This window comes from Rhodnius prolixus, unplaced genomic scaffold, assembly GCF_049639745.1.
Source record: "Rhodnius prolixus isolate KJV_2025 unplaced genomic scaffold, Rpr scaffold_6, whole genome shotgun sequence".
Taxonomy (NCBI): domain Eukaryota; kingdom Metazoa; phylum Arthropoda; class Insecta; order Hemiptera; family Reduviidae; genus Rhodnius; species Rhodnius prolixus.
The window spans coordinates 18100936-18126195 of NW_027411634.1; the positions used below are offsets into that span (position 1 = coordinate 18100936).

Here is a 25260-nt window from a genome sequence, read left to right on the forward strand (position 1 = left end):
TTGCTGTTTAAATAGTTTGCAAGCACCACATCAAATTAAGAAATAGAAAACATTTTACGGGAGAAATTTTTGAAAAAGGGGTCTATATTTATTTATAATCGTTACTTTTATAAACAGAGCAAAACTTAATTGAATAAAGAAAGCAAAAAGGTGCCATAAATTCATGTAAAGCTATGAACTTTTATTTAACGTGGCAATTTATTTTGATAAAAACAAAACAATACCATCACATTTTCATAATTTTATTTTGTTCTTAAATGTACACCACCAAAAATAACTTGGAAAAGCAATGAATTAGAGCCGAATAAAGCAAGAAGCAAATAATCATAAATATAAGAGTTGATTGGTAATTTCTTTCATTTTTGAAATTTAAGTTGCCATTAATTTCTAAATTTAAAAAGACTTGTTTCACTAGTAATTTTCGGACTTTTCTTGGATTATACACATTTAATCTTAATTAAAAACAAAAAAAAAAGAAAGGTCCATTTGTCATTTTTAGATTTAGTACAAAAATATGCCTAAAAAGAAATTAACTTACATATTTTTTTGTATGAACATTTATATAATATATATGATATGTACATACACATATACTTATACATGTATATACTCTCTTACTATTTTATCATGGGATTACATTTTTTTTTTTGTATTCTGGGAAACAAGTGTGACCATACAATGCACACAAGTTAATATACCACCCATACATTAATATTCTTATAATTTTTTTAATAAACCTGAATATTATTACGACAGAATTATTTCATGAATGGTGGATTTGCCCCTAAAATTTCAAAATGCTCTCTAAAAATCCCACATTTTTTAGGACCCAGAGAAATTAATGGTTAATAGAGCTGAGATTATAATCTTATTTATATAGTGATAGGTATACAAAATGTCCTAATAATTATTATATTTATATAAAAGGAATGTTTCATTTTTTAAAATAAAACAAACCACAATATGCATACAAAATAAAGACAAAAATAAAATAAACATAATTCACTTAAATGCAAAGTTTTTTTTGTTTTTTTTTTTTAGGATTGCACATAATTGGAACAAATTCTAATCCACATTTACTAGGAATAATCTAAATAGGTATTTTAAATAAACTTAAAAAGTAAATAATACATTAGAGAGTATTAATAATATGGATTTGTTTTTTGGTATTGTAACTGTTGAAACTTGTGTGATATGTATAACAAAGCCATTTAAAATTGGTAAGCCTTCCTTAAAGCACATTATGAACTGTCGCCGAAAGGTACTACCACAAAATCACACAACAGCTAATTATTATTGAACGACTGAAAATAATTAGGAGAAAGTTACTGTAACTCAAATCCACTAAAGCCTGTGATTTTTTTTATATTTCTTTATTATTTTTTTTTTTTTTGCAAGTGACAAGTGTATCGAATTATTTAGAGATTACAGGTTTATAAAGAGAAGAAAATATTGAATATACAAATAAAAAAGTAAAGCCAATTTTACCTGCAACCCACAAGCTTTTTGTTGAATAAAAATTTTAAGTCGATACATATCCAAATAACGTTTTTTTTTTCAATAATAAAAAATAACTCAAAATTGATGAAAGAAAAACTTGAAGGGGTATTTAACTGTCTTACAGGCTATTTAAATGAATCAGGCAATTTGAGCTCCAAAGATACCCCCACATATTTACTGCTCTTCATCTCCCAATTCTTGTTTAACCTTTGAAAAATCAAATTCTTCTCCAGTGCCACGCTTGAATATGTCTAGTACGTCCAAACAAGTAGTCTCGAAATGTGTTGTAGCATCGTATGAGGCAGATATAAATATTTGACTTTCTTTACCCGTGTCTGTTGGTTCGAAATAGTCCGAAATGGTGACGAATTTCTGCTTGATAGGTCCTAGCAGTTCTATTCCTGGTTTAATTTCTGCTTCTGGATTTTCTGTTTCAACAGTTGTTGAAACCATTGCTATGAACCACCCTTTAGCAGCAACTTGGTGTGTGTAGCTGACTTGGGATACATAAATATCAGATTTGCGATTTACTTGTTTTTGTGGGATAATAATCTGGGTAGATAATGCATCTTTAGTGTTTGGAATTGGATGATCCATGAGACAGATACATCTAATTACCTGACCAGTTTTCTTCACTTTATCAGGAACGTAGGAGGGATCACAATAGACCTGTTTGCATCTTGCAACTTCTTCACCTGACCTAATGCCCACAGCTCTTCCATTTTCCATTACAATTTCATCAACAGGTTTGTCCAACATGTACGTGCCACCATAAATAGCACTTAATCGGGCAAAACCTTGGGGTAGTTCTCCCAATCCATACATCGGATACAAATAAGGAGATTTACCATAGCGCGCTAATGAATCACTATACAGCTTAATCCTGCGAATAGTTTGTCCCGCAGGCTCGTTGAGATATTCGTCGTCTCTGTAAAGGGCTAAAGCGTGACCAGTAAAATCTTGGGTATTTTTATCTAACCCAAATTTTAGGTAAAGCTGCTGAGTAGTCGTGGTTTCAGGATCTAAGTCTTTCCAAGTTCTTGGATCGTCTTCTTTAACATCTTGAACAAAGATTAGAAAATTTCTAAACCTTCTTTTTTCAAACATTCCCATCAGATCAGAGGCTAGTGCTTCCTTCTGATCTACAGGAACTTTAGAAATTTTTCCACCCTTATAAACATAGCTCCCCTCTACGGATTTGAATTCGAGATATTTTGTGACCCCTGTATGAATTAGTAATTTTACTAAGAGTCCATTAGCCATAAGAAACTTTGGAATAAGATCAACGTTCCAATCTCTTCCTCTTCCATATGTTTCATCAGGGGCGGGTGCCCCGAATCGAGAGAAAAGCTCTTCTAAAGGGGTGATGGAAGCACATTCACCCCCGTAATACTGATTGCGGTCTATATGTAAGACTTTCTTACCAGATACGGATAGCATCCCGCTGAGAATACATTCCTTCAGTCCAGTACCAAGAACGATTGCGTCGTATTCTTCATCCATGATGAAAGGGACAAGAAAAAACAACTAGTTAAGTGGTGAAAACAACACCCGATTTCCTTTTTTCAGGAACCACAAACGTAGGTCAATTTTCTTCGCAGTGAGTACCAACCTTAAAGCTGACAAATATCCCATGCAATATGAAGAATCAATAACAATATGATTACATGTGGAACAATTAACTCGAAAAATGGTATAAAACTATTAAGAATAATATATTTTATGTTTCTTATACATATTTAGTGACAAAAAGTGAGCAAACTTTTAATTATGATTCATGTCATATTTTTTAAAGATACTATTGCAAAGAATTTGCTTCCAACTCCTTTAAATTTGAATAAAATATGTATTAATTATTTATTCCTAGTGTTTTTATTTATATTTTAATCTTTTTTTAACATCCATTGGCCAAACCAGTAAATTTCTACAGCTAGTCGTTAAGTAAAAATAAGAAAAAAAAACATTTTTTGTCGTATTTTAAAGCAAAATAAAGATAAAAGCTGATGTTTTTTAGTGAAAAATAAAATTACATTTAAATATTCTAACTATTCTTCATTACATATGACTTGTGTTTGTAGGGGGCGCCACATTTCAACTCTCGATTGGGGAACAGTTAAGTGGTTGGTATGTTGGTATTTGCAATTTTGAGTGCATGTCATATGTAGATGTCAGGCACTTAATATCTAAAATATTTCTTTATTATTACCAATAATTATGTGTCTATAGTACTCAGTGGTAACATTTTCAACAATCCAATGAGAGAATAATAATACAGCTGGGAGTTGCTCTTGCTTCAAATTTTATGGTTAGTATGATATTACATACAGGAAAAGATTACCTGTTCAAAACCTACGTTACGTTTCATGGTTTGTTCCAAAGTAAAGTTAGATGTCGTTTGCTTTTTTTTGTTTTTAATGTTTATTTTTTCATTTTAATTCAGATGGTTGAGAATGGCAGATTCAGAACCACTTCAGAAAGGGCACACAAGGAGTGTGAGTGCTGGAGGAATGGCAGTACATCCACTCTCAAGACCTTCTGCGCTAAGGAAAGGGCACCAGAGGGCTTTTTCACATGGACAGGTAATGTATATTTCTTTTATGTAATTTTATGTCTATCAAAACTGTCTCCTAAAATAAAAAATGTATTTCAGATTGGTACAGAAGATGTAGGATTCGTAAAGGGTCACAACAGAGTAAGTTCAAAGACTGATTTTATCCTTCCACCTGGGCACCGAGAATCTGCAACTAGAAAAGGCCATTCCAGACAAGCTTCAAGGACTGAATCAATCTATACCCTTCGGCATAATGCACCTCCTTCACGCCTAGATCAGCTTATTGGTTTTTTACTAAGAAAGAAGGCGAAGTCTGATCCAGAAATACGAACTCGTACCATAGTACCAAATCATATTGTGCCTCCTAGGACCTTTCCCAATGGACCACAAAACAATAAAATTAGAACAACTAAATACACGCTCTTGACGTTTTTACCAAAAAATTTAATGGAACAGTTTCATCGAGCGGCAAATTTATATTTTATATTCATAGTGCTATTAAACTGGGTTCCGTCTATAAACGCTTTTGGAAAAGAAATCGCGATGATACCAGTTTTATTTGTGTTAGGTGTCACTGGCATTAAAGATTTATTTGAAGATAGGCGAAGAAATGCAAGTGATAAGAGAATAAACAATTCTACATGCAGAGTTTACAATGGGTATGTTTATACAATGTATTTTTTATTTAATTTTTCTATTTCAAATTAAAAAAATATGCTTAAATGTATGTTAAAATGTCCAAGGTTGCTGCTATAACCTTCTATCTCAAGGTTTAATCCCTTTAACCCTTTGATCGCTCAGTTGTTTAGTATCTCCTTTCACTATTTGGGGTATTCTAGTTATCCTACGAATTTGGACATTTCTATTAATATTTTTATTTTCTGCAACTAAAAATATAAATATTAAGGCGCCTAAAAACCTTAAATCCAACAAACGCTATATTCACAATAACATCCTAGACAGAAGAAGCTACAAGCCAAATTTAGGTAATGTACTTTAATTCCATAAAAGAGGTTAGCATCTACGATTTTAAAAAAACACAAACTAAGCACGTATTTATTACTGCCAAAAAAGGGGTTGGTATTACAATGCAACAATATAAATTTCCTTCATGCAAAATTTGCTCCATTATTTAACTGTAATTAATTCTCCTCTTGAGATTTGCAGAAAATGCCTAGTTGCACATTTGTTATTTTAAGTTTGTGTACCAATGAAATTTACTTATAGTGACTCTTGTTTCAAAGATTTAGCGTTTTTGCTTCTTCTTCGTTTTAATATTTTCTTTTAGACCAAGAACTTTGGTAATAATTTTGAGTGTTGATTTAAAAAAAAAATGGATTTTTCCTTTGCCTAGTTATTTTTATATTAAGTTCCAAATGTTTCGCTCCAATGAGTCATCATTTAGTGGATCTATGTATAATTTATTTATTTATTTGTATTACTTTATTTTTCTTCTAGCAATAGTAGATTTTCAAAAGTGAAGATTTTCGACTTTTGGTTTACATAGAAAATATCTGTTTTAAATCTTCTGTGTCCGAAAATTGTTTTTGCATGTGGTCGGCATAATTCATAAAAAGAAAATTGCCGAGAGTTGAATTGTGATTTTGAAACAGTGCCAGTCAATCCAGTAATGAGCTTTTGGATAAATGCAATCACTACTATGCTGAATCGATTTTACATTTGTTTGGCCTTAAATAGAAAATGGGTTCAACGATTTTCTTTTAACTTCCCATGCTTTATAGGAGGTTGGATTAAAGCGCATTTAGTCGTATCTTGAGATCTTATTACGCGTATAATACTAATATAAATTTAATATGAAAATAAAATTTTAAATTTAAAAAAATCCTGTTGATCTGATGCCACATTACTGAATAAATTTTGTGGTTCGCACAAAATAGGTTCAAAATGTTAGGTACTTCTGAGGACTCTTTCCTTACAAAAATTTATTGAAAAAAGAGGGATGCTGCGATCGAGCGGCCAATGTTAACCAGTGTTGCGAATAAATAGGATCAATCCTTCAATTTTGCTTCTTTACCATTATGGTATCCTTAATAAAAATATGTTCATCATTTCTTAATATATTATAAGTGTTCAGTTATTTATGTTATTCTAAAAAATAAATTTAACTCATGTTTAGAGAAGAAGAAAGGTACAAAAAAATAACATGGAAGGAAATACGAGTTGGTGACGTTCTACATCTTTCAAATAATGAAGTGGTGCCGGCAGATGTATTGCTTTTAAGATCAAGTGATGAACATGGAGCATGCTACTTGGACACATGTAATTTAGATGGAGAAAGCAGTCTGAAACTTAGAAGTGTTCCTCAAGGTTATGTCGAAAAGGTGAATATGTGTTACAATGTGTCCGTATACAGTAGAATGTGTTTTATTAAAACAAAAATTAAAAGGAAACTTACAAATTTCTTTATTTAAACACGGTTAGAATAGTGAAGTAATAGTCCGTCTGCAGTGTAGAAGGTAACTTCTTTATTCAGTAATTTAAATAAAAGTATAATTTTAAAATGTGTAAAAACTTAAAGAATCTATTATTTATAATGATTGGTAAAAAACTGTCTTTATATGAGTGCCCTGATCTCGTACTGGAATAGATGGTACCAGTTTTTACCATTTAAGTGCTAAATAATTCCCTCCGTTTGAATTGGTTCCCTGCAGTGATACTCATTCAAAAAGGGAATTACCGCCAAAAAAAAAAAAAATTATACCGTCCTCTTTTTCATGACAATTACCCATGGTGCAAAGTCCGCTCGAGTCCGAGGGAGACGGTTTGTAACTTACGTTTAACAGCTAGCATTGTTAAATTGCATTTAATCGTAATATCTTGTGGCCTTCCCTATAACAATGCTCTAATTGGTTGAAACTTCATTTTATTATTTATTGCTTTTACAAAAAAGAAGAAGTAGATTTCTTAGTTTATGCATTTTACTATTTTAAATAACCAGTCACATATCTAATATATTATTTATTTTAACATAATTATTCCTATTAATCTGGCGCAGATTAGGAAACTAGCGAAAAATATTTTCTAGTCGCTTTTTCCAAGAAGCTTAACGATTGGCGAGACTCTTAGTTGAGCTAACATTCATGCAGCTGACCAATTTTATTACTTATTTATTTCCAGATGAATATGTTTACTCCGAGTCAATTTCGTAGTGTGGTTGAAGTGGACCCTCCTACTACAAAACTATACCACTTCCATGGCGCTATTGTGGATCCTTGTGGTGCGAGAACTCCTGTTACTACGGATCATCTACTTCTTAGAGATGCAGTGATAAAAAATACTGACTTCGTTGAAGGCATTGTGATTTATATAGGTCAGAAATAGTGTACAAAAGATATTTCTTTATAATTAATTTTGCTTGATATTGTTACGAATAGTTAAAATATATAAGCTATTTGTTTTATTTTTAGGACACGAGACTAAAGCAATGTTAAATAATAGCGGGCCACGATATAAACGTTCTACTTTAGAAAAACAAATGAATGTTGATGTTCTCTGGTGTGTAGCAATACTATTAATTCTATGCTCACTTGGTTCGGCGGGCGCAAAAATTTGGCTAAACTCTTTTGTTGATCATCTTATTGTTCCGTTTATTATAAGTTCATCATCAATTTCTTACGAAGCTTGGCTGACATTTTGGACATTTATCATTATTTTACAGGTTAGTATTTATTTTATTTAATTTTTTTGTTTTATTTTGTTTATTAGATTTTATTTTATCGATGATTTTTAAAGTCATCATTATCATTGGTTAGTGTCCAATATGCTAAAAAAAAATTGTTATCTTTCCCTTCACGACCAACTATCAGTTAGGTATCGTGGACGGAGGCGACTAGCAAACATACTTCACTGTAAAGTTTTCTTATTAAACAAATAAAATCCAAGGCCTAGACCGAGAAACGAAAGAGGTTTTTTTTTTTTCAAATATAAAAAATAATTGCCCAAACTAATTTCTAAAGCTGCTTCTCTTTCGAACATGTTTTTGAAGCTGATTGTTTCAGCTTGGCATTAGTTTAGAGCAAAAATAGAATAAAAAAACATGTCACTCAATTTTTATATATGTGGCAAAAGATTTTGTTTTTGATTGTGGATAATTTGAATATTCGCAAACATTTAAAAATTTAAATGTGTTTGGTGGTGGACGGAACTAGAAGAGATTCTATTATTGAGCACAAAAGATTATCAGAGCTTCCGCTACGTACTTTTTAAATATGTTTATTTTTATTCAGTTTAGTTTCTGTTGTAAATTATTTATTATTGTGTAAATAAAGTTATGCATTTTAAATTGTTGCACATAAACAATAATTTTTCAGGTAATGATTCCATTATCACTTTATGTAACAATCGAAATGACAAAATTATTGCAAGTGTACCATATAAATAATAATGTGGAGTTATATGATCCTGAAACGGATAGGAGAACTGAATGCCGAGCCTTAAACATAACCGAACAACTTGGTCAGGTAACCTTTTAAAACTATAAATAAATAGTAACCTTAACCAATATTTTTCCTCTCAGGGTGGTCCACTATTTAGTATTGTGATCTCCTTCAGCCTTGGGAGTGTTTCTATTATCCTGGCCTTTGCTTTGCTTCCGTCAGTCTTTAGCCTTCCATCATGTCAAATTGATGTTGCAATTTCCGCCCTTCTTTCTCCCTTCAACCATTCGCCTAAATGTAATTGCATGATTAGTTATTGTATAACTAATTATTAATTTATTTACAATTTGCCGTGCCACATAACTCTATTTCTCACGACCTTCTTAAAAATAGGTGTATTTTTTATACTGCTCCAAACGAGGAGAAACTTTTCTAAATTTCTCACCCATAAAGATAGCGAAGATAAAAAATTACTGAAACTGGAAAAAAAATAATATTGATCAATGATTTTATTTCACCATGTTTTCCTTCTGACTGGTTTCGAATTTCCATCCATCCTTAACAGAATTTCGTTCATTAATCATATAATATCTTTATGACTTAATTGTTTAGATACAGTACATATTCTCTGATAAAACCGGGACACTTACTGAGAATAAAATGGTATTTAGAAGATGTACCATTGGTGGAATTGATTACAATCATCCAGCAGCAAAAGCCATGAAGGTTAGAATTAATATAAGATTTGAAAGTTTAAAATGTAAACTAATCACATTGAAAATTTTAACGAAATTATTGACATTGCAGGGTGATTGTATAACCATGCAGTTACCTCCGAATCCAAAGCTTTTGGAACATCTAAATGATACTGAATCAGAACAGTCTTTGAAAGTGAAAGAGTTTCTTTTGGCTTTGGCGGTTTGTAACACTGTTGTTGTAGCTACCCATCCTCATCATGACATTGTAAGTTATTTTATTAATTTGTTTTAATACTTATTAAAGGAGTTATAGTTTTTTATTTTTAATTTTTTTACCTAAATTTAATTATTTAGATGAATTCAAGTGGAGTTATCGAAGGAGATAAGCCTAATACCATTTCATCCGGAAATAATTCCCAGATTGGTAACCAATATAAGGTATTGGTTGAAAGCAGATCTTTTACTCCATCTCCTCAACCAGTAGAAGAATCCTTCTCCTATTTGCCTGCAGAAGGGGAAGTGAAAAGGTACTAAAGAATATCTGTTTTGCTGTTTTTTGCTGTGAATGTTCAGCTTAAAACTATGTTTTTTAATTATTTTTTTTAATGAACGTTTCTAGTCTTTCTTAAAAGGAAATGCCCTGTAACTAGGGCAGTTATCTTTCTCAGCTCACCTTCTTTCTACTTAGGAGGTAAATTGAGCGAATCTTACTGGGTTCTTCAAAAAATAAAATAAAATAAATTGAAATCTTATGTCTTACATACATCTCTTTAGTAGAGAGGTCCCAACGGACACATTTATACGAAATACCACCAAAAGGTTCCCTTTTGTGCACGCGCAAATTTCTCTCCTTGGCAACACTGTGTCCTCCTCATTGTCTTCTATAACTTTGTGCATGACATCAAACTTAGCCTTACGCTTTTGTGGTTCACCAGAGCCTCCACAACCCTCAGTAGCATTCATAGACAATCTTCGATCTGATGCAGTACGCTTTTAAACTTTTTGACCAGCCTGACTGTTAGGGAAGATGGCGATTCTTCTGTTTGTATGCCCTTATCTGCCAGATATTGAGGTAACTTAAAATGACGAAGGTTTCAGCCTGAAAGACTAACGGAGGGCTCCCTAAAGAATTGGCTATGCTGATGACAAAAAGGCCGGCACAACATATTGAAAGCGACTGTTTTATTTATTTATTTATTTGTTTAATTTCTTATACTAATTGCGTTATACACAAATAACTTTTACTCCGATTTCTTCCTAAAGTGCCACTTCCTGGCATTGTTTGATCTTGTCACTTTATATAATATTAATGAGTGGATGATTTTGAGTTGGTAGACGTTTTTTAATCTAAATGAAAATTATCTGAAATGAAAATGTTTTGATTTAAGAGTAAACTTATAGCAATCGTGAAGGGTAAAGGTAGCTTCTTGGAATGTGAGTGCTTAATTATTAAAGGAAATAGTTAAATAATATATTAGCAGAGTCAAAAATTGTTAGTCACAACTGAAATCAAATAAAAGTTGAAGGGAACATATTTAAACATGTGTAACATTTACTTATATTAAAAAGGTATTTATAATTAAGATAAATTATTTATAATTTTATTTTAGGTGTATATGAGAAAAAATTAAACATAGTGAGATTAGAAGAAGTAACAAATAAAACGGACTGTTAAAAAACTATTATAATCAAAGTAATTCGAATTATATTTATTCTACAGATATACATATAAATTTTGAACATTGATCATCCAATGAAAGATAAATATATAATGTCTGAGTTGTTACTAATTTACAATAGATTTTTCAATTCTACAATGGAATTAGTTGAAGATAATGAAATTGAACTATTTTCCAGTCGGTTTCTAATCTAATTTTTCGTAAAATTCGTTGTCGGAAATTCACTCAGTTCAGATAAGTTATTGCAAATTAAAATTTTATAGCTACTCAGGCTTGGATATTCATAATTTATTTTGAATAATTTGAACTTGTAACCTTGTAACCTTAATAACCTTAAATTATTTTAAGCGAATTAGATGTAATACGAAAAAAGTTATTCACATTGCTGTTTGGATAATTTATACACTAGTTAGGAAGATACTTTAGCTTTGTAATAGTGACGAGTGTTCGCTTGGGGGATAGAGATTGACTACTTCCAAAAAATATAATCTATAATAATCGAAAGTAAAGTTAAATTTTTGTCGCTAATCTAAAGGAGAGGTATCTATTTCATTAGATAATTAAAGGAAAGTTTGTAAGTGTTCCGAGGTGTCTAGACGTTAATTGAATTTTTATTTTCCATATCAAAGACGAATACACTGACACTAGACCTTATGTTGGGAGTCTTAGTTAGTTTGAAAAGCAAATTGATTTTGATTTAAATTCTGCGCTTTATTAATAAAAATATTTTTTCTTGTATTTAAACAGTTTATTGTCCAGGTCAAGTTCCCGTTCACGTTCAGTACTGCCTACATTATCACCAATTTCTTCATCTGCAGAAAGCTCTCCCACAACTCAACCAAGAGTGTCTCCACTTCGTCCGAAACTTTTAAATGTTCCCACAATGTTTTTTTCAAGGAAGCAAAAGAATAGTAAGGATTTTTTGTTATAGTTTTTTATTTATTTCATTAGTAAATGGATAAATAAAATAAAATGTTTCTGGAATAATCACTGGTTTAGTAAGACTTTTTCCCTTCATTCGAATTCAAATAATTTGTGGAATAGGTACGAAACAATACAGCGATTAATTCTGCAATGTCAGGTATTGGCTATTGTCGCAAAAGAAATTTTCATAAAACGGGCTATAAATAAAAAATTAAATAAACCATAATTTGGCTAGTAGAATATTATTACTGATTGGAAGGACTGTACCAATAGTACATACTGGTTAAAAATTTTATTTATGGCAAAAACTACTCGAAGTATTTTTTTATTTTGTGATTGTTTTCATTGAAGTTTTATTTTCTAAAATGTTGTGTAAGTAAGCCAACGAACAAAAGTTTAATTTGCACAATATTGACTTATTTTATGTTACATAAATCATTGAAATTTTTTATATTGAACTATTGCTAAATGTGATTGTTTTAATTATAGGTTCTTCGCCAAAATCTAGCGGATCAAAACCAATTTATGAAGCTGAAAGTCCTGATGAACTTGCCCTAGTTCAAATGGCATATGTTTATAATTGTAGACTTGTTAAAAGGACCCCTAGGAGAGCAATTATTTCTCTTCCAGGTAGTTGAAAAAATGTTGTTTTTTTCTAAATATTTTTTTTTCACTTCGCTCACGAACTTGAGAGTAATAAAACTTTTTATTTACAGGTGAATGCGTGGCCGAATTTGAAATATTAAAAGTATTACCATTTGATTCCAGCAGAAAGTGCATGTCAGTTGTTGTACGGAAGCCAATATCTAATGAAATTGTAGTTTACAGTAAAGGAGCTGATTCAAGCATATTTTCACGCCTGGTAGATCCTAGCAAAGAAAGTGAGTTTATTTGTTTTAATTTTTAATTGTGCCATTGATTCAATCTATAAGGAACTTTATGAGAATAGTAACCGATATCAACAATCAATATTTCACGTTTATAATAAGTGACAAGATGGTTCGTTTTTATAAAATATGCCAGACATAATAGCATAAATTTATTATGTACTAGAACCATAAATTACCAATGCTCAATACTATTAACTTAATAAAGTTGCAGAAGTTTTGTCAGTTTTCTTTTGCTCAGTTAAAATATTTCACTATCAGCTTATAATCTGTAGTCTTAGTCTTATTCTTGCTAGAATGACCTGAGCCATCTCTCCTTTCTCCATGTTATATTTGTCAGAATTTTTCGGGCTACATGGAGAACTTCAGGTATATCCTAGGTTGGAGGTTCTATATTTCACTCTGCCAGTTTTTGAACTCAAAAATGTTTCTTTGTTCCACTATTTTATGACGCAGTTAACTCTTTTGGTATCTCCAGTGGTAGTGCTTTTCATCTAAGTTAAAATATTTATTTTCAGCGAAAATAGAAGGTCAGATCAATGGTTACTCTAGTCAAGGTTTAAGAGTTTTAGCTATAGCGAGCAGAGTTATACCGGAAGAATTATGGCCAGAAATGAGATTAACTATAGAAAATGCGGAAGCTTCAAAAATGCCATCAAATTTAAGACACGCATATGGCCAAGTAGAAAGTCAGCTTCATCTTATGGGTAATTTGATTTTTTATTATTATATTATAGTCTTTATTTATTAAAAATAAAAATATAAATAAAATACACTTCTGGGTATACAAAATTATAAAGACAACTGCCTTGGTCAAAGACCGTCGGCGGAGTGGTTAATACAAATTTGAATTTGATTTGAAAATGTTTATTTACAATTTAAAATTTTTTATACAAATATATATAAAAGGAGGTTTCAGGCTGCATGCCTATATCCTCTCCACAACATATCAACATTTACATTGGGTACAAGTCCAACTTAATGCTAAGGCAAAAAATTTAAAAAAAACCTTACTACATAAGATTAATTAAAGCAAGATATGCTTTAGCCTTTTGTGTTTGTATTTTCTATAATTAAGAGAACTTAAGTTATAGTCCATAATACTTTTTATATGCGGGTAGGGACTATGTGTACAGGAAGTTACAAAGTTTTCCGTAGCGTTGTAGATAAATGTGGACACGCTGGCAACATCAAGTGCTGCATGCATGTAATCTATGGGTGTCCACCGGGGATATGACCCAACTAACCTTAAGCATTTGTTTTGGACTCTTTGTAACTTCCCGTAATTGGTGCAACAAGTATTGGACCACACAGGGGCTGCATATAGTAGTACGGAGCGGATATAGAGATAGTAGATAAGTTTTTTATTAAGAAAATCTAAGTTAGAGTTGCGGTTCAAAAGAGGAAAGAGACTGCACATAATTCCTACCGCTTTATCGCACACTGAGTTTATGTGTTTGGTGAAAGTTAATTTGGAGTCTAACACCAACCCGAGGTATTTAACTTCCTTGCTCCACGGAAGGGAGTCGCCGTTAATTTGGACAAATCTATTCACAGCCGGTCTGCGGCGTGTAAACAAAATAATTTGTGTCTTGGCATGGTTTGGCCTTATTTTCCATTTTGCAAAGTATTTGAAACATTTTTCAAGGGCTATCGATAATTGTCTGGCTATTGTGTCAACTCTGAAGGAAGAAATAAAGAAGGCAGTATCATCAGCAAACAGGGAGCAACTGGATTTGAGTTTCAGCTTGGTGACGTCATTAATAAAAATGTTGAAAAGTGTAGGCCCCAGGACTGAGCCTTGGGGAACACCAGCTTTAATTAACCTCACACCTGAAACTGTGGTACCGAGTGCAACGCTGAATTTTCTTTTAGTTAAATAGCTTTGAACAAAGTAAATTAAATATCTCGGAAAGCCATTCTCAATTAATTTATAGATAAGGCCATTGTGCCAAACACAATCAAAGGCTTTTTCCACATCAATCAAAGCCATCCCCGTATGCTTGTTTAGATTAAAGTTGTGCTCTACCAAGTCTGTTACTCTGGCTAACTGGGCAGTAGTCGAATGCCTTGGACGGAAACCAAACTGGCAGGATGATAATAGGCTATTACTGTCAATGAATGAAGTGAGTCTTCTTAAAATAATTTTCTCAGTCAGCTTACTAAGACAAGGAAGTAAGGAGATTGGCCGATAACTGCTTGTTAAAGAGGGGTCTTTACCAGGTTTAGCAATGACAATAATTTTTGCCATTTTCCATATATCTGGAAAGTAGCCGAACATAATAATGTAATTAATTATTTTAGTAAGGTGGATTAGACACTTTTTGGAAATGTTTTTCATAATTTTGGAATTTATAGTCTATGCCGGGGGCTTTGCTATTTTTTAATCTTCTTATTTCTCTTCCTAATTCTTTTGGTGTTGTTAAGATACATTCATCAGGTTTTAGATGTGGAGTGAAATAATTTTTAGCGACTGAGATTACTTTACGGGTAAAGGTAGGAACACCTAAGCTAGAATTCATAATGTGCACTTTCTCAAAAAAATCTGCTAGTGTGTCGGCCTTGTGTTGAGGACTGTATGCATAATTATTAGGAATAAGAGTCTGGTTAATATTGTGTAGATTGTTATTTAATGAAAGTGGAGGGATGACAGTAGATTTGGTGCGCTTGGCTTTGATAAGTTTGTACAGCTTAGGGTCGTGAGGAGAGAGTTTAGAGAGCATTTTGTTCCATGAAGAATTTCTATGAATAAATAAAATCTGGGAATTATACTTTATGAGCTTGTTTAGTAAGTTCTTCATCCAGAGAAGACGATGTTTAGAGAAGGCCTTCTTGACAAGGTTCTTTACTTTTATTAGGAACAAGATGGATAGTGGCAACTGCTGCGATTTGTTTGTTACAGTACATGTAGGGATGGATTTGTTAGCTGCGTCTATTATTACTTGTTGAAGTGTTCCAACTAGTTGGTCAATGTCTTTGCAATTAGATATAGGGGGATTAATCGATAGCTGTTCATCAAGTAACGACCTAAAATTCCTCCAGTCAGCGTCCCTATAGTTAAACACCTGTCTGGGCTGGTGCAGACTCATTTTTCCACCTAGATTGAGAATAACTGGATTGTGATCAGAAGAAAGGGCACAGTGGGTGTGAGATTCTATAAGATATGGAAAATTCTTGATTAATGCTAGATCAAGGACACTCGGCCGTGCAGCGATAACACTAACTTTACTTATTGCATCAGAATCATTTCTGTAAGCTACATAACCATTAGATTTTAGTTTATGTTTGTTGTTTAACAGAGTTTCACTAAGTGCAATTATGTTTATATTATATTTGTTGACATAATGTGAAAATTCTAAAATTTTATTAATGATGGATCTTGAGTTCCAACACATTACTTTTGTTATTGGGATCATATTAAATTAAAAACAAGATCAGCGATAACACTAACTTTACTTATTGCATCAGGAGCTAACCTTAGTTTCTCTACGCAGTTCCTTATCTGTAAAAGTAAGTTCTTTAAATTAAAAGAAGATAATAGAGACTTAACATCATGCAATAAGCTAAGCAAAGAAAAGTCAGAAGAGTTAGTAGAAGATTCATCAGAAGCTCTCGTGCCCCATGCAGAGGGGGCACTTTGCCGATAGGTTGATGTTGCGCGGCTGCGCCCCATGCAAGATTAGAGCTGGACTTTGGAAGTGACGGGAAGTCAGAAGAATCCATCTGAAATGCAGGCTTAGAAAGTGATTTACTCTGTTGAGCTCGTTTAGGATGCGACTTCATGTGCTTTTGCAAAACGTAACAACTCTTGTGGTTTGCAGTGTGGGAACCTCCACAGTTCACACATACTGGTGGATTATCTACTGGGGTTGTACATACTTCCGTTAGGTGGTCACCAGCGCACTTGAGACATTTTGGTTTGCGATAGCAATTTTTTGCTATGTGGTTGAACGACTGACATCTATAACATTGCGTTACTCCAGAAAAGTTTTTATATCGCTCCCATGAAATAATACATCCACATATCTTGTTGTTGGCCACAACATCTTTAATAGTTACGTTTTTGTCGAAAGTAGCTATAAAGAGCGGATATTTTATGATTGTCCCCATTAAATCTTTTTTCGTCATTTGAGATACTTTAGTTGCTGGGGTACTTTTATCAGCTAAATCCTGGATTATTTCCTCGCACGTTATATTGGGTGGCAAGTTCCTAAGTACTAAAGTATGATTGATTTCATCTTTAGGTGTGTAGGTGTGATATTCGAGTTTAGCTGAGGCTACTTCGCTAAGAATTTTGTTATAATCTTCTTTGCATTTTGTCAAAAATATAAGTCTATTGCCTCTGCATTTAACATCGAACTCTTGTTTACATACGGCTCTTAGATTTTTAAGAGTTTCCGAATGATTTTTAATATAACTATAGACCACAATAGGTGGTATTTTGACAATATTTTTAGCCATAGTCGTCTTATTACTAACACTGGGCTGAGGAATACTATCCTCGTCCATGCTCTCCATATCAGAAAGTGGTTCGAAATTATTAGCAGTACTTACAGTAATTTCGAAAGGACTAGCATCGGTTTTCCGTTTCTTCATTTTCACTGCTTGTCGTTTCTACTTTTCATCAACTTGGTCAGCCGCAATAATTGCTGGTGAAATGCCACTAAGTGGCATCTTTGCTTATTAAACCAACAATATTCAAGAATTGCAATAAACGAGCTGACGAAATTAAAATAAGATAAGTTTGGGCAAAGAAAAGAGACTCTCGCAATGTAGCACAAAGTTGTAACAGTCAACAGTTCAAAGTACATACAATTGGTAGGAACACTAAATATGTGCCAATGAAGAGGAATAAAATTAATTAACTTAAAAGAAAATTAATTTTGTAACTTCACTATTTTAGCAAACCATTGTTAATACAAATTAATTTTATTCAATTAGTGATTTAATACTAAGAAAACAGAGAATTAAAAAATTTTTAGGTAAATAAAAGTTTTCATAAGAACATTTGTAAATAATTAATAATAACCTTTTTCAGAATGTAAAGGATTATCCTATAAATCTAACACTTATTTCTTCTACATAATTTAACTATTGTAATATTAGAACCGTGTATACTTATTGCCTTGCAATATTGTGCTAACCGAGGCCAATCAGAACCATTTAATATTTCTAATATTTCCACATTTGTTATAGAAATATTCCTAAAATATTTTAGTCTTATCTCACACAGACTAGAACAAACTACCAAGATATGGTACATTCGATCATGTATTAGCTCATTAAATAACAGACAAACTTCTTCGGTATTATCATGGGTAATTTTATTTTTTATTCATTTGTGTCATGAACAGAACAAATAATAATAGTTTTTTTTTTGCGAAAACTCCATTACGAAAAGATAATTCGTTTAATGCTCTCTCATTAAGTTAATCGCAGTAAGTAAGACTGTACATTTTAAAAAACCACAGGTGCCACCGGAATCGAGGATCGTCTGCAAAGTGGTGTGCCAGAAACTCTTAAAGCACTACGAGCAGCTGGGATTGTTATTTGGCTATTAACCGGAGATAAAGTAGAAACCGCTATGAATGTTGCCCTAGCGTCTGGGCTTTTCTCATCTCAAACTGATACGCTTAGATTAGTTGCAAGATCTAAGCATTCTGCGGAAGCTGCTATACAATTCTATGCATCCGAATTAAGTAGGCCTTCAGTAAGGTAGGTGCTTTTAAAGTTGTCTCCTTTTAGTTAAAATTAGTATTTTGCTTTAATATTTACAGTTGGTATTCAGCTAAAATTTCGGCAACCTTTTTCATTATTTGCAGAGTCGATAATTCAGGCAGTTCTGTAAGAGCGTGTAAAGTTCGCCAAAAATCAATAATTATAGATGGGAAAACTCTTACGTTAGTATTGAAAATTGCATAAAATTAATTATGATGAAAATTTAAAAATTAATGTTTCATTTAAAATTAATCTTTTAATTTCAGGTTTATCTTAGATCCGAGGTCAAATTTAACTCTACCATTTTTAGAACTTACAAAACATTGTACCTCAGTTTTATGCTGTAGAGTAACTCCTTTGCAAAAGGCAAGAATAGTTAGAGTTGTTAAAGAAAAACTTAAAATGAGAACTCTTGCAATCGGTTAGTAAATTTTAATTAATTCTCTTTATTTGTTTAGAATTGTTTCCTAAGGCTTCTTAATGTTTCTTAAGGCACTGTCTTCTGCGGACAGTGTTCCCTCGTCACAAACAACGTAATGTGAGCTGTAAAAAGCTCCGAAAGAGCTAATCTTAGGGCCAGATCTATGGGGATTTACTATTACTTCACTGTTTGAACGCTACATCAATATTTTTCAACACTGCTACATTTTTCGTTGTAAATTAAAAAAAAAAATTGCTGCAATATTTTTTAGAACTCTGTATTAGACTTCAATATAAGGTTTCAGTGCATAAGCATTGTGGTCATAGTTATCAACAAAACTATGACGAATGCGTCCTATTTCATTTTAACAAACTCCCCTCTATTTGGCATGATTTCTCTCTGATGACATGAATGGATGATTTCCAAAAAAAAAAAAAAAAAAAAATGGAAATCTATGAATCTCATTCTTGATTCATCAGCCTTATATGTTTAATCAGAATGCCATTCTTTGAACTGACCCTCAGTCTTATTTAAACGTCTTAGTACGTTTAAAATGCTATTAAGAGTTAACTGTAGATATTAACCATCCGTTTAGACCGGATTCTCAAATATCTTATGCGAATAATTAGAAATGGTTAAGTTTTCGTTTTATTCTAATAGATTCTCGAGACATCAACATTTGTCTAGATATATGTATGACAATTATATAATTTTATTCAAATTCTAAGTTAAGATTTCTTTTATAATAACTAATTTGTTCTATGTCCTTCTTTTCTTTCATTTTACAGGAGATGGAGCAAATGATGTGTCTATGATCCAGGAAGCAGATGTTGGTATAGGCATTTCTGGGCAAGAGGGTATGCAAGCGGTCATGGCATCGGATTTTTCAACATCAAAATTTAAGTTCCTTCATAGATTGACACTTGTACATGGTCATTGGTCATATCATAGATTAGCAAATATGGTGCTTTATTTTTTCTACAAAAATGCAGTAAGTATTATTGGCTTAGGAAACATGTTGTTTTTTTTAAATATTAGAGCAGCTAGAAGTTGTTTAGGTATATTGTATTTAAATAAGAGAAGAAACCCAGGCAGTTACTAACTACCCCGTTGTTTCCCGCCTACACTCACTTCTTATTTAGTGGGGCTCTGGAGCGTTTTATTTGGAAACCCATCCAAATGGTTGGATAACCATGAGGAGCTGAGAATTATAAATGCCTTAAAATAGTGAACTTAGAAGCTGGTAAACTAAGAACATGGCGGTTCAATCTTTCTTTTCTTTGAAGGAACTTAGTTTAATTTACCAGGTCCGACAATCTCCTGAATTTCTCTTCTTAGGAGCTTTTTACAGCTCGCTGTCAGATAATTACCGCCGACTGTGCGCTGAAAAAATAAAACTCTAGGCGCCAATGACCTCAGATGTTGACGCGCCTTAAATGTAAAAAAATAGAAACAGATGAATTACATATTTGATGTGGACATTTCGAATTTAGCCCTGATTCTCCGGAGCTTTTTTACATAATTTTCAGCCAACCGCATCGGTCAAAATTGAATTTATATTTTATGGTTTAAAATTAATTAAAATTAAAAGCTTATAATATTTTTATTAGTTTTATTATGGCTGCTGTAATTTAAAGTTTGTTTTTTTTTAATTTACAGCGTACTACGTTTTTATTTATATTGTAACAATATTTTAATTTTGTTCCCCTCTTTTTTCCAGACTTTTGTATTTTTAATATTTTTATACCAGTTTTATTGCGGATTTTCTGGTACTGTGATGATTGATCAAATGTACCATATGTTATACAATTTATTCTTTACGTCATTACCGCCATTGGCTATAGGTAAGACATCTTTCTTCTGTTTACACTTTAGTGGTTATAAAATGTTTAATGGATCATTTAATTAAACATTACATAAATCATTATTATTATTATTATTATTATTATTATTATTATTATTATTATTATTTTTGTAGGAGTATATGATCAAGATGCTCCTGAACAAGTATTACTATCGAGGCCAGCTCTTTATAATTACGGTAGACTAGGAAAAGCTTATCGAGCGCATTCTTTTTGGATTACAACTTTGGATTCGGCCTACCAAAGTTTAGCTATATTTTTTATTGCAATAGGGGTTAGTATTATACTTTATTTAGCATGATTTTGTATGAAAAAAAAAAAAAAACAGCAATAAAAAAGAATCATCAAGAATTATTCTTAACCAAATTTCAGGTTTATTCGGGAACGGAAATCGGAATTTGGGAATTCGGTTCTACTATAACTAGTTGCTGTATGTTTGCTATGTTAGCTGAAGTTGCTCTGGAAACAAAAAGTTGGGTATGTAAATTAAAAAATAAAAAACTTTATAATCTTGGTATGTTGATTGTATTCACCGATTGCGCCTGTTTTTTATATATATACATATATATATTTTTTCAGACAATACTACATGTAGGATCCCTTATCCTTTCTGTTGGAGCATTTTATGCATTCTACCTCATGTACAGTTACACATGCATGCAGTGTATAGGTCTATCTAGCAATACGGATGTGATGCACACAACGCTTCTAGATCCATCGTATTATCTTATTATAATTTTAACAACAGTCACTGCGCTAATACCAAGATTTATTTGGAGATCAATTGAAAGTTTTTTATTTCCTTCTGAAATTCAGAGAGCTGTGATCGAAACTAAGGAAGCTATTAAAAGAGGTGATAATTTCCTTGTTTCTTGGTCACGATCTACTTCTACATCCTCAATTTATAGGTAATTGATTTTATATTATTACGCATAGCCTTATGGGCCAATAGCGCCAACTAATTTATTATTTTTATTATTTAACTATGTACATTTTCTAAAAATTAAGCTCATCGAGGTTACAGATAACAATGTCATAAAGCCCAAATATTGTAGAACACATTGTATAAAGTTGTAAACGTGGGTTCTGTAAAGAAGGGAACTTACCTCATTACTTTTGAGGTAAATTCAGTCCATTTACAATAGACAAGTTGCTTATTAGTACGGATTCACAGTGGACGAGCATCGTCATTTACTTGATTGAATATTATCTGTTATACAGATAGAGCCTATCAGATTAGGATTTCATAAAATATTTGGTATTTTATCGTGAATTTTTCCATCACATTTAGCGGAGAAGTGGAAATATTATTATAGTTTTTAGATTACTAAAAACTAATGTCAGTTTTCTATTCATCATTAAGTTCAATTTGCAAATAACTGATTTTATATGATAATAAAAAAATTATTTAAAAAAAAAACCACATAAATCTTCAAGACCCTGTGTTGCTGTGAGCGTTCTCATTCTTCTAGCGTTACATTTCCCAAGTCTTTGTTAATGTTATTAACTAAATTAAATCTATTCCGCTTAAAGTGAATACTATGGATTTATAATTTAATGACTTTCTTACCTTCCTATTATTCATTGATTCCATTTATTTCGTATTATAACTTATTCAAGTACGGCTTATTTGATCATTTTTCAGATTTTTAGAACCCTATTTGCTGGCTTTACATAAAAAGAAACGTGATTTTATTGGCCTCTATTTCGAAAAAGTTCTATTAAAATAATAATAATAATAATTAATTGAAATCATTACAATCCATTGTAAAATTCACAGAGCCTCAGAAGTGAACACAAAGACTTCACCAGTAACTACCACCTCCTCATTAACCGCAGTTGGCTGACAATTCTTCCAACTATAAGTGGTAAGTACGATATTTAGAATGTGGCACGATACAAAAAAAAAACAATTGTAGATCCTTGTAAAAATTTTAACGGTATTTTTTTAAAGTCAATTAGAAGTTTATATATATATATATATATTTATATATAGTTACGAAAATAATGGTAAATATTGTAAATATTACATTAACTGAGCAAATCAAATGATTTATCAATTGTTAGATTTTGAAAAGTATTTATTTTTAGTGTTTTTTCTTGCCAATTAGAATAATTATTGGTTTAAGTAACAAAGTGGGAAGTAATGTATTTTATTAAAATACATATTTAAAAAAAAAAAAAAAAAAAAACTGTGTTCATTAAATTAAATAATAATAGTGTCAGTTATTGTATAAAATAATGTAAACAAAGTTTCAAAGTCGTAGTTACAAGTTGTTAAAGTTATTAAAATGTATACCTATTTGTTACTAAATGTTTAGCCGAAAATTCAGTTTTTCTCATTTCTATCGTTTACATTCTACGTGGCATGCAGTAGGCTACTGGTCTGATTTATTCTAAAGCAACTACCAGCCCTCTCAAATTTGCATGTATTATTTAACCAATTAAAATTCAGGAACATTCTATTCGTGACTTCCGTTTCAAAAAATCTCGTACTTGTAATAAAAACTTAATAGTTTTTTAAATGATTTTTGCTCTACATACTTTTTTTAAAAAAATATTACACGCCTTACAATATGTGCCAGAATGTAGCTTAAGTGTTATTGAAATAGCAGTTTTTCAAGAAACAATATACAACTTGTGCTCGTAATATTTAGATTTAATTCGACCTAGTGGTATGAATTATATAGATGAAAAAAATCAGAATTAGTTGTCTGATTGTTGTTCAATATTACTGAAGTAGGAATTATGGTAATATTCCACAAGAGTAAAAAAAAATAAAGTTGTACACAAGGTAGTTGTAATTTTTAACTTGTACTGTTTGTTATAAACTTTTAAATGTGATAATTAAAAAAATCAAATGTTGTTCAAACTTGAGACTTACTATTGCAAAAGTAAATAACAATTCAAAAACTAACGAAATTACTAAATAACGTGCCATTGTTTTATCTAAAAACATTTTTAAAAAACATCTTCGGTCGATGTTTTTGGGATACAGTTTTATTTGTATTAAATCCACTATTGGGATCAACATTTTTTTAAAAAAAAAAAAAAAAATACACATAAAAAATTGAAAAATAAAATTCTGAATTAATTTTCATTAATACAATTTTTATGTATTTGTATATTTCTTGGGAAAATTGCACAATACTTGGCTGTAAGATTTCATGAAAAATTTTCGACTAAATTTGTAATTTTCGTCCTTAATACAGTACAGTTGAAAAACTCAATATAAAAATATTATAATAAAATTAATGGAGCATAAATAATTTTTATAATTTTTTTGTTACTTGTAGTAGCACCGATGAAGATTAAAGATGTAGTCGAAACTATGCACAAAAATTAAGTGTTATCTGATCACAAATTCTTTCAGGAAATATACAATTACAAAGATCTTATTGTATACTAAGGTCGAAAATTAGTAATTAATATTTATATAAAAGTTAGTAACCAGTGGGACCATATTCTCTTTAAAATACCAACAGAAGGCATTCCATTCTTCCGATCCTCTTCCTTGTTAATTATTTTTTAGAAAAAATATTGATTTTTAAGTAATATTATTATTTGATGTCGTTGTTTATTGTATTATTTTATATTTAAAAGAAACAAACAAAGAAATTAAGTTTATTAGACTTAGAAACATAATGTACTTATTACCAGAGAAATTCCTTTTTATCTTACAAAAATATTTATTTATTTTTTCCTTTAAACTAAAAAAAAATTCATGCTCATGGTGGGTTATACTTATATATGTATAATATATATTTTTTATAAGATATTTATGTTATTGGGACATTTATTCGTATTTTAATTTTGTAGTTATTCCTTACATAAATGAGGCAAGTTAATTGTTTTCCAATAATTTACACATTATTAGACATGAGTAATTTGTGCATTCTAAGTATTATTTTCTTTAAAAAAAAATACATATATATATATTTTTTTTTAAAAGATTGATCAGTAAATGTTTCAGTTTTCTGTTATTTCAAACAAGTTACTTAAAAGTTCTTTTGTGTTAATTATACATTTTAGTGTGTTATTAAACAATAAATGTTTAGTTTTTTCTTATTTCTATAGATTCTTTTTTATTTATTCTTAACTCTTAACGGTAAGTGATGTTGGCATCCTCAGTAACCATTATCTACGCTTCTTTTTATATTGCGGAAGCTCTCCACCTGATGAGGATGACTTAATCATCCAAATGTGCTTAATCAAAGGGATACTTTCGCACGTTTAAAAGGTTTTGTACACAAGAGATGGCCTCTTTTGAACGAATATTATATTTCTCTTCTCGGAAAAATATACGAATATTTTTACCCTAAGTAGTAAAATAGATGCGTTTAAAATGAAGATGGCTGTTTGGAATGGTTGCTTGAAAGTGAAAGCTATAAATATATTTCTATCTCTAAGTGAATTTTTAAATGCTACTAAAATCAACAAAGAAGTTAAGAATTAGAAGGGAATTAGTTAAAAACTTGAGTATTTAATTCCCTGAAAATGATTTACATAAAAGGTAACCTCTTGATTATTGATCAGGAAGATATTAGGTAAAAATCGACATGATTTTTTTTTAATAGCGCAACTGAATTTGATTGGAATTAAGAAATCTAAACTAATAACTAC

At 31.2% G+C, this 25260-nt stretch overlaps 2 protein-coding genes across 3 annotated transcripts; one reads left to right on the top strand and one right to left on the bottom strand.

Moving 5' to 3' along the window:
• Positions 1-174: 174 nt before the first annotated feature.
• Gdi (GDP dissociation inhibitor) lies at positions 175-3127 on the bottom strand. The gene has a single exon (XM_074141116.1). The coding sequence runs from the start codon at positions 3001-3003 to the stop codon at positions 1675-1677; it is 1329 nt and encodes a 442-aa protein (XP_073997217.1). The 5' UTR covers positions 3004-3127; the 3' UTR covers positions 175-1674.
• A 458-nt stretch (positions 3128-3585) lies between these two features.
• Positions 3586-23419, top strand: LOC141460777 (phospholipid-transporting ATPase VA). 2 transcript variants are annotated; one of them, XM_074141080.1, is made up of 23 exons: positions 3586-3805; positions 3941-4079; positions 4151-4710; positions 6189-6393; positions 7190-7382; positions 7480-7730; positions 8383-8532; positions 9061-9174; positions 9256-9411; positions 9501-9673; positions 11573-11736; positions 12239-12379; positions 12466-12630; positions 13155-13343; positions 18108-18351; positions 18459-18536; positions 18621-18775; positions 19564-19766; positions 20496-20619; positions 20754-20911; positions 21010-21114; positions 21217-21545; positions 22418-23419. In XM_074141080.1, the coding sequence occupies exons 2-23, from the start codon at positions 3951-3953 to the stop codon at positions 22482-22484; spliced, it is 4053 nt and encodes a 1350-aa protein (XP_073997181.1). In that variant the 5' UTR covers positions 3586-3805; positions 3941-3950; the 3' UTR covers positions 22485-23419. The 2 variants fall into 2 exon arrangements, with proteins under 2 accessions (XP_073997181.1, XP_073997182.1); XM_074141081.1 differs by having other exon boundaries at positions 11585-11736.
• The last annotated feature ends 1841 nt before the right edge of the window (positions 23420-25260 follow it).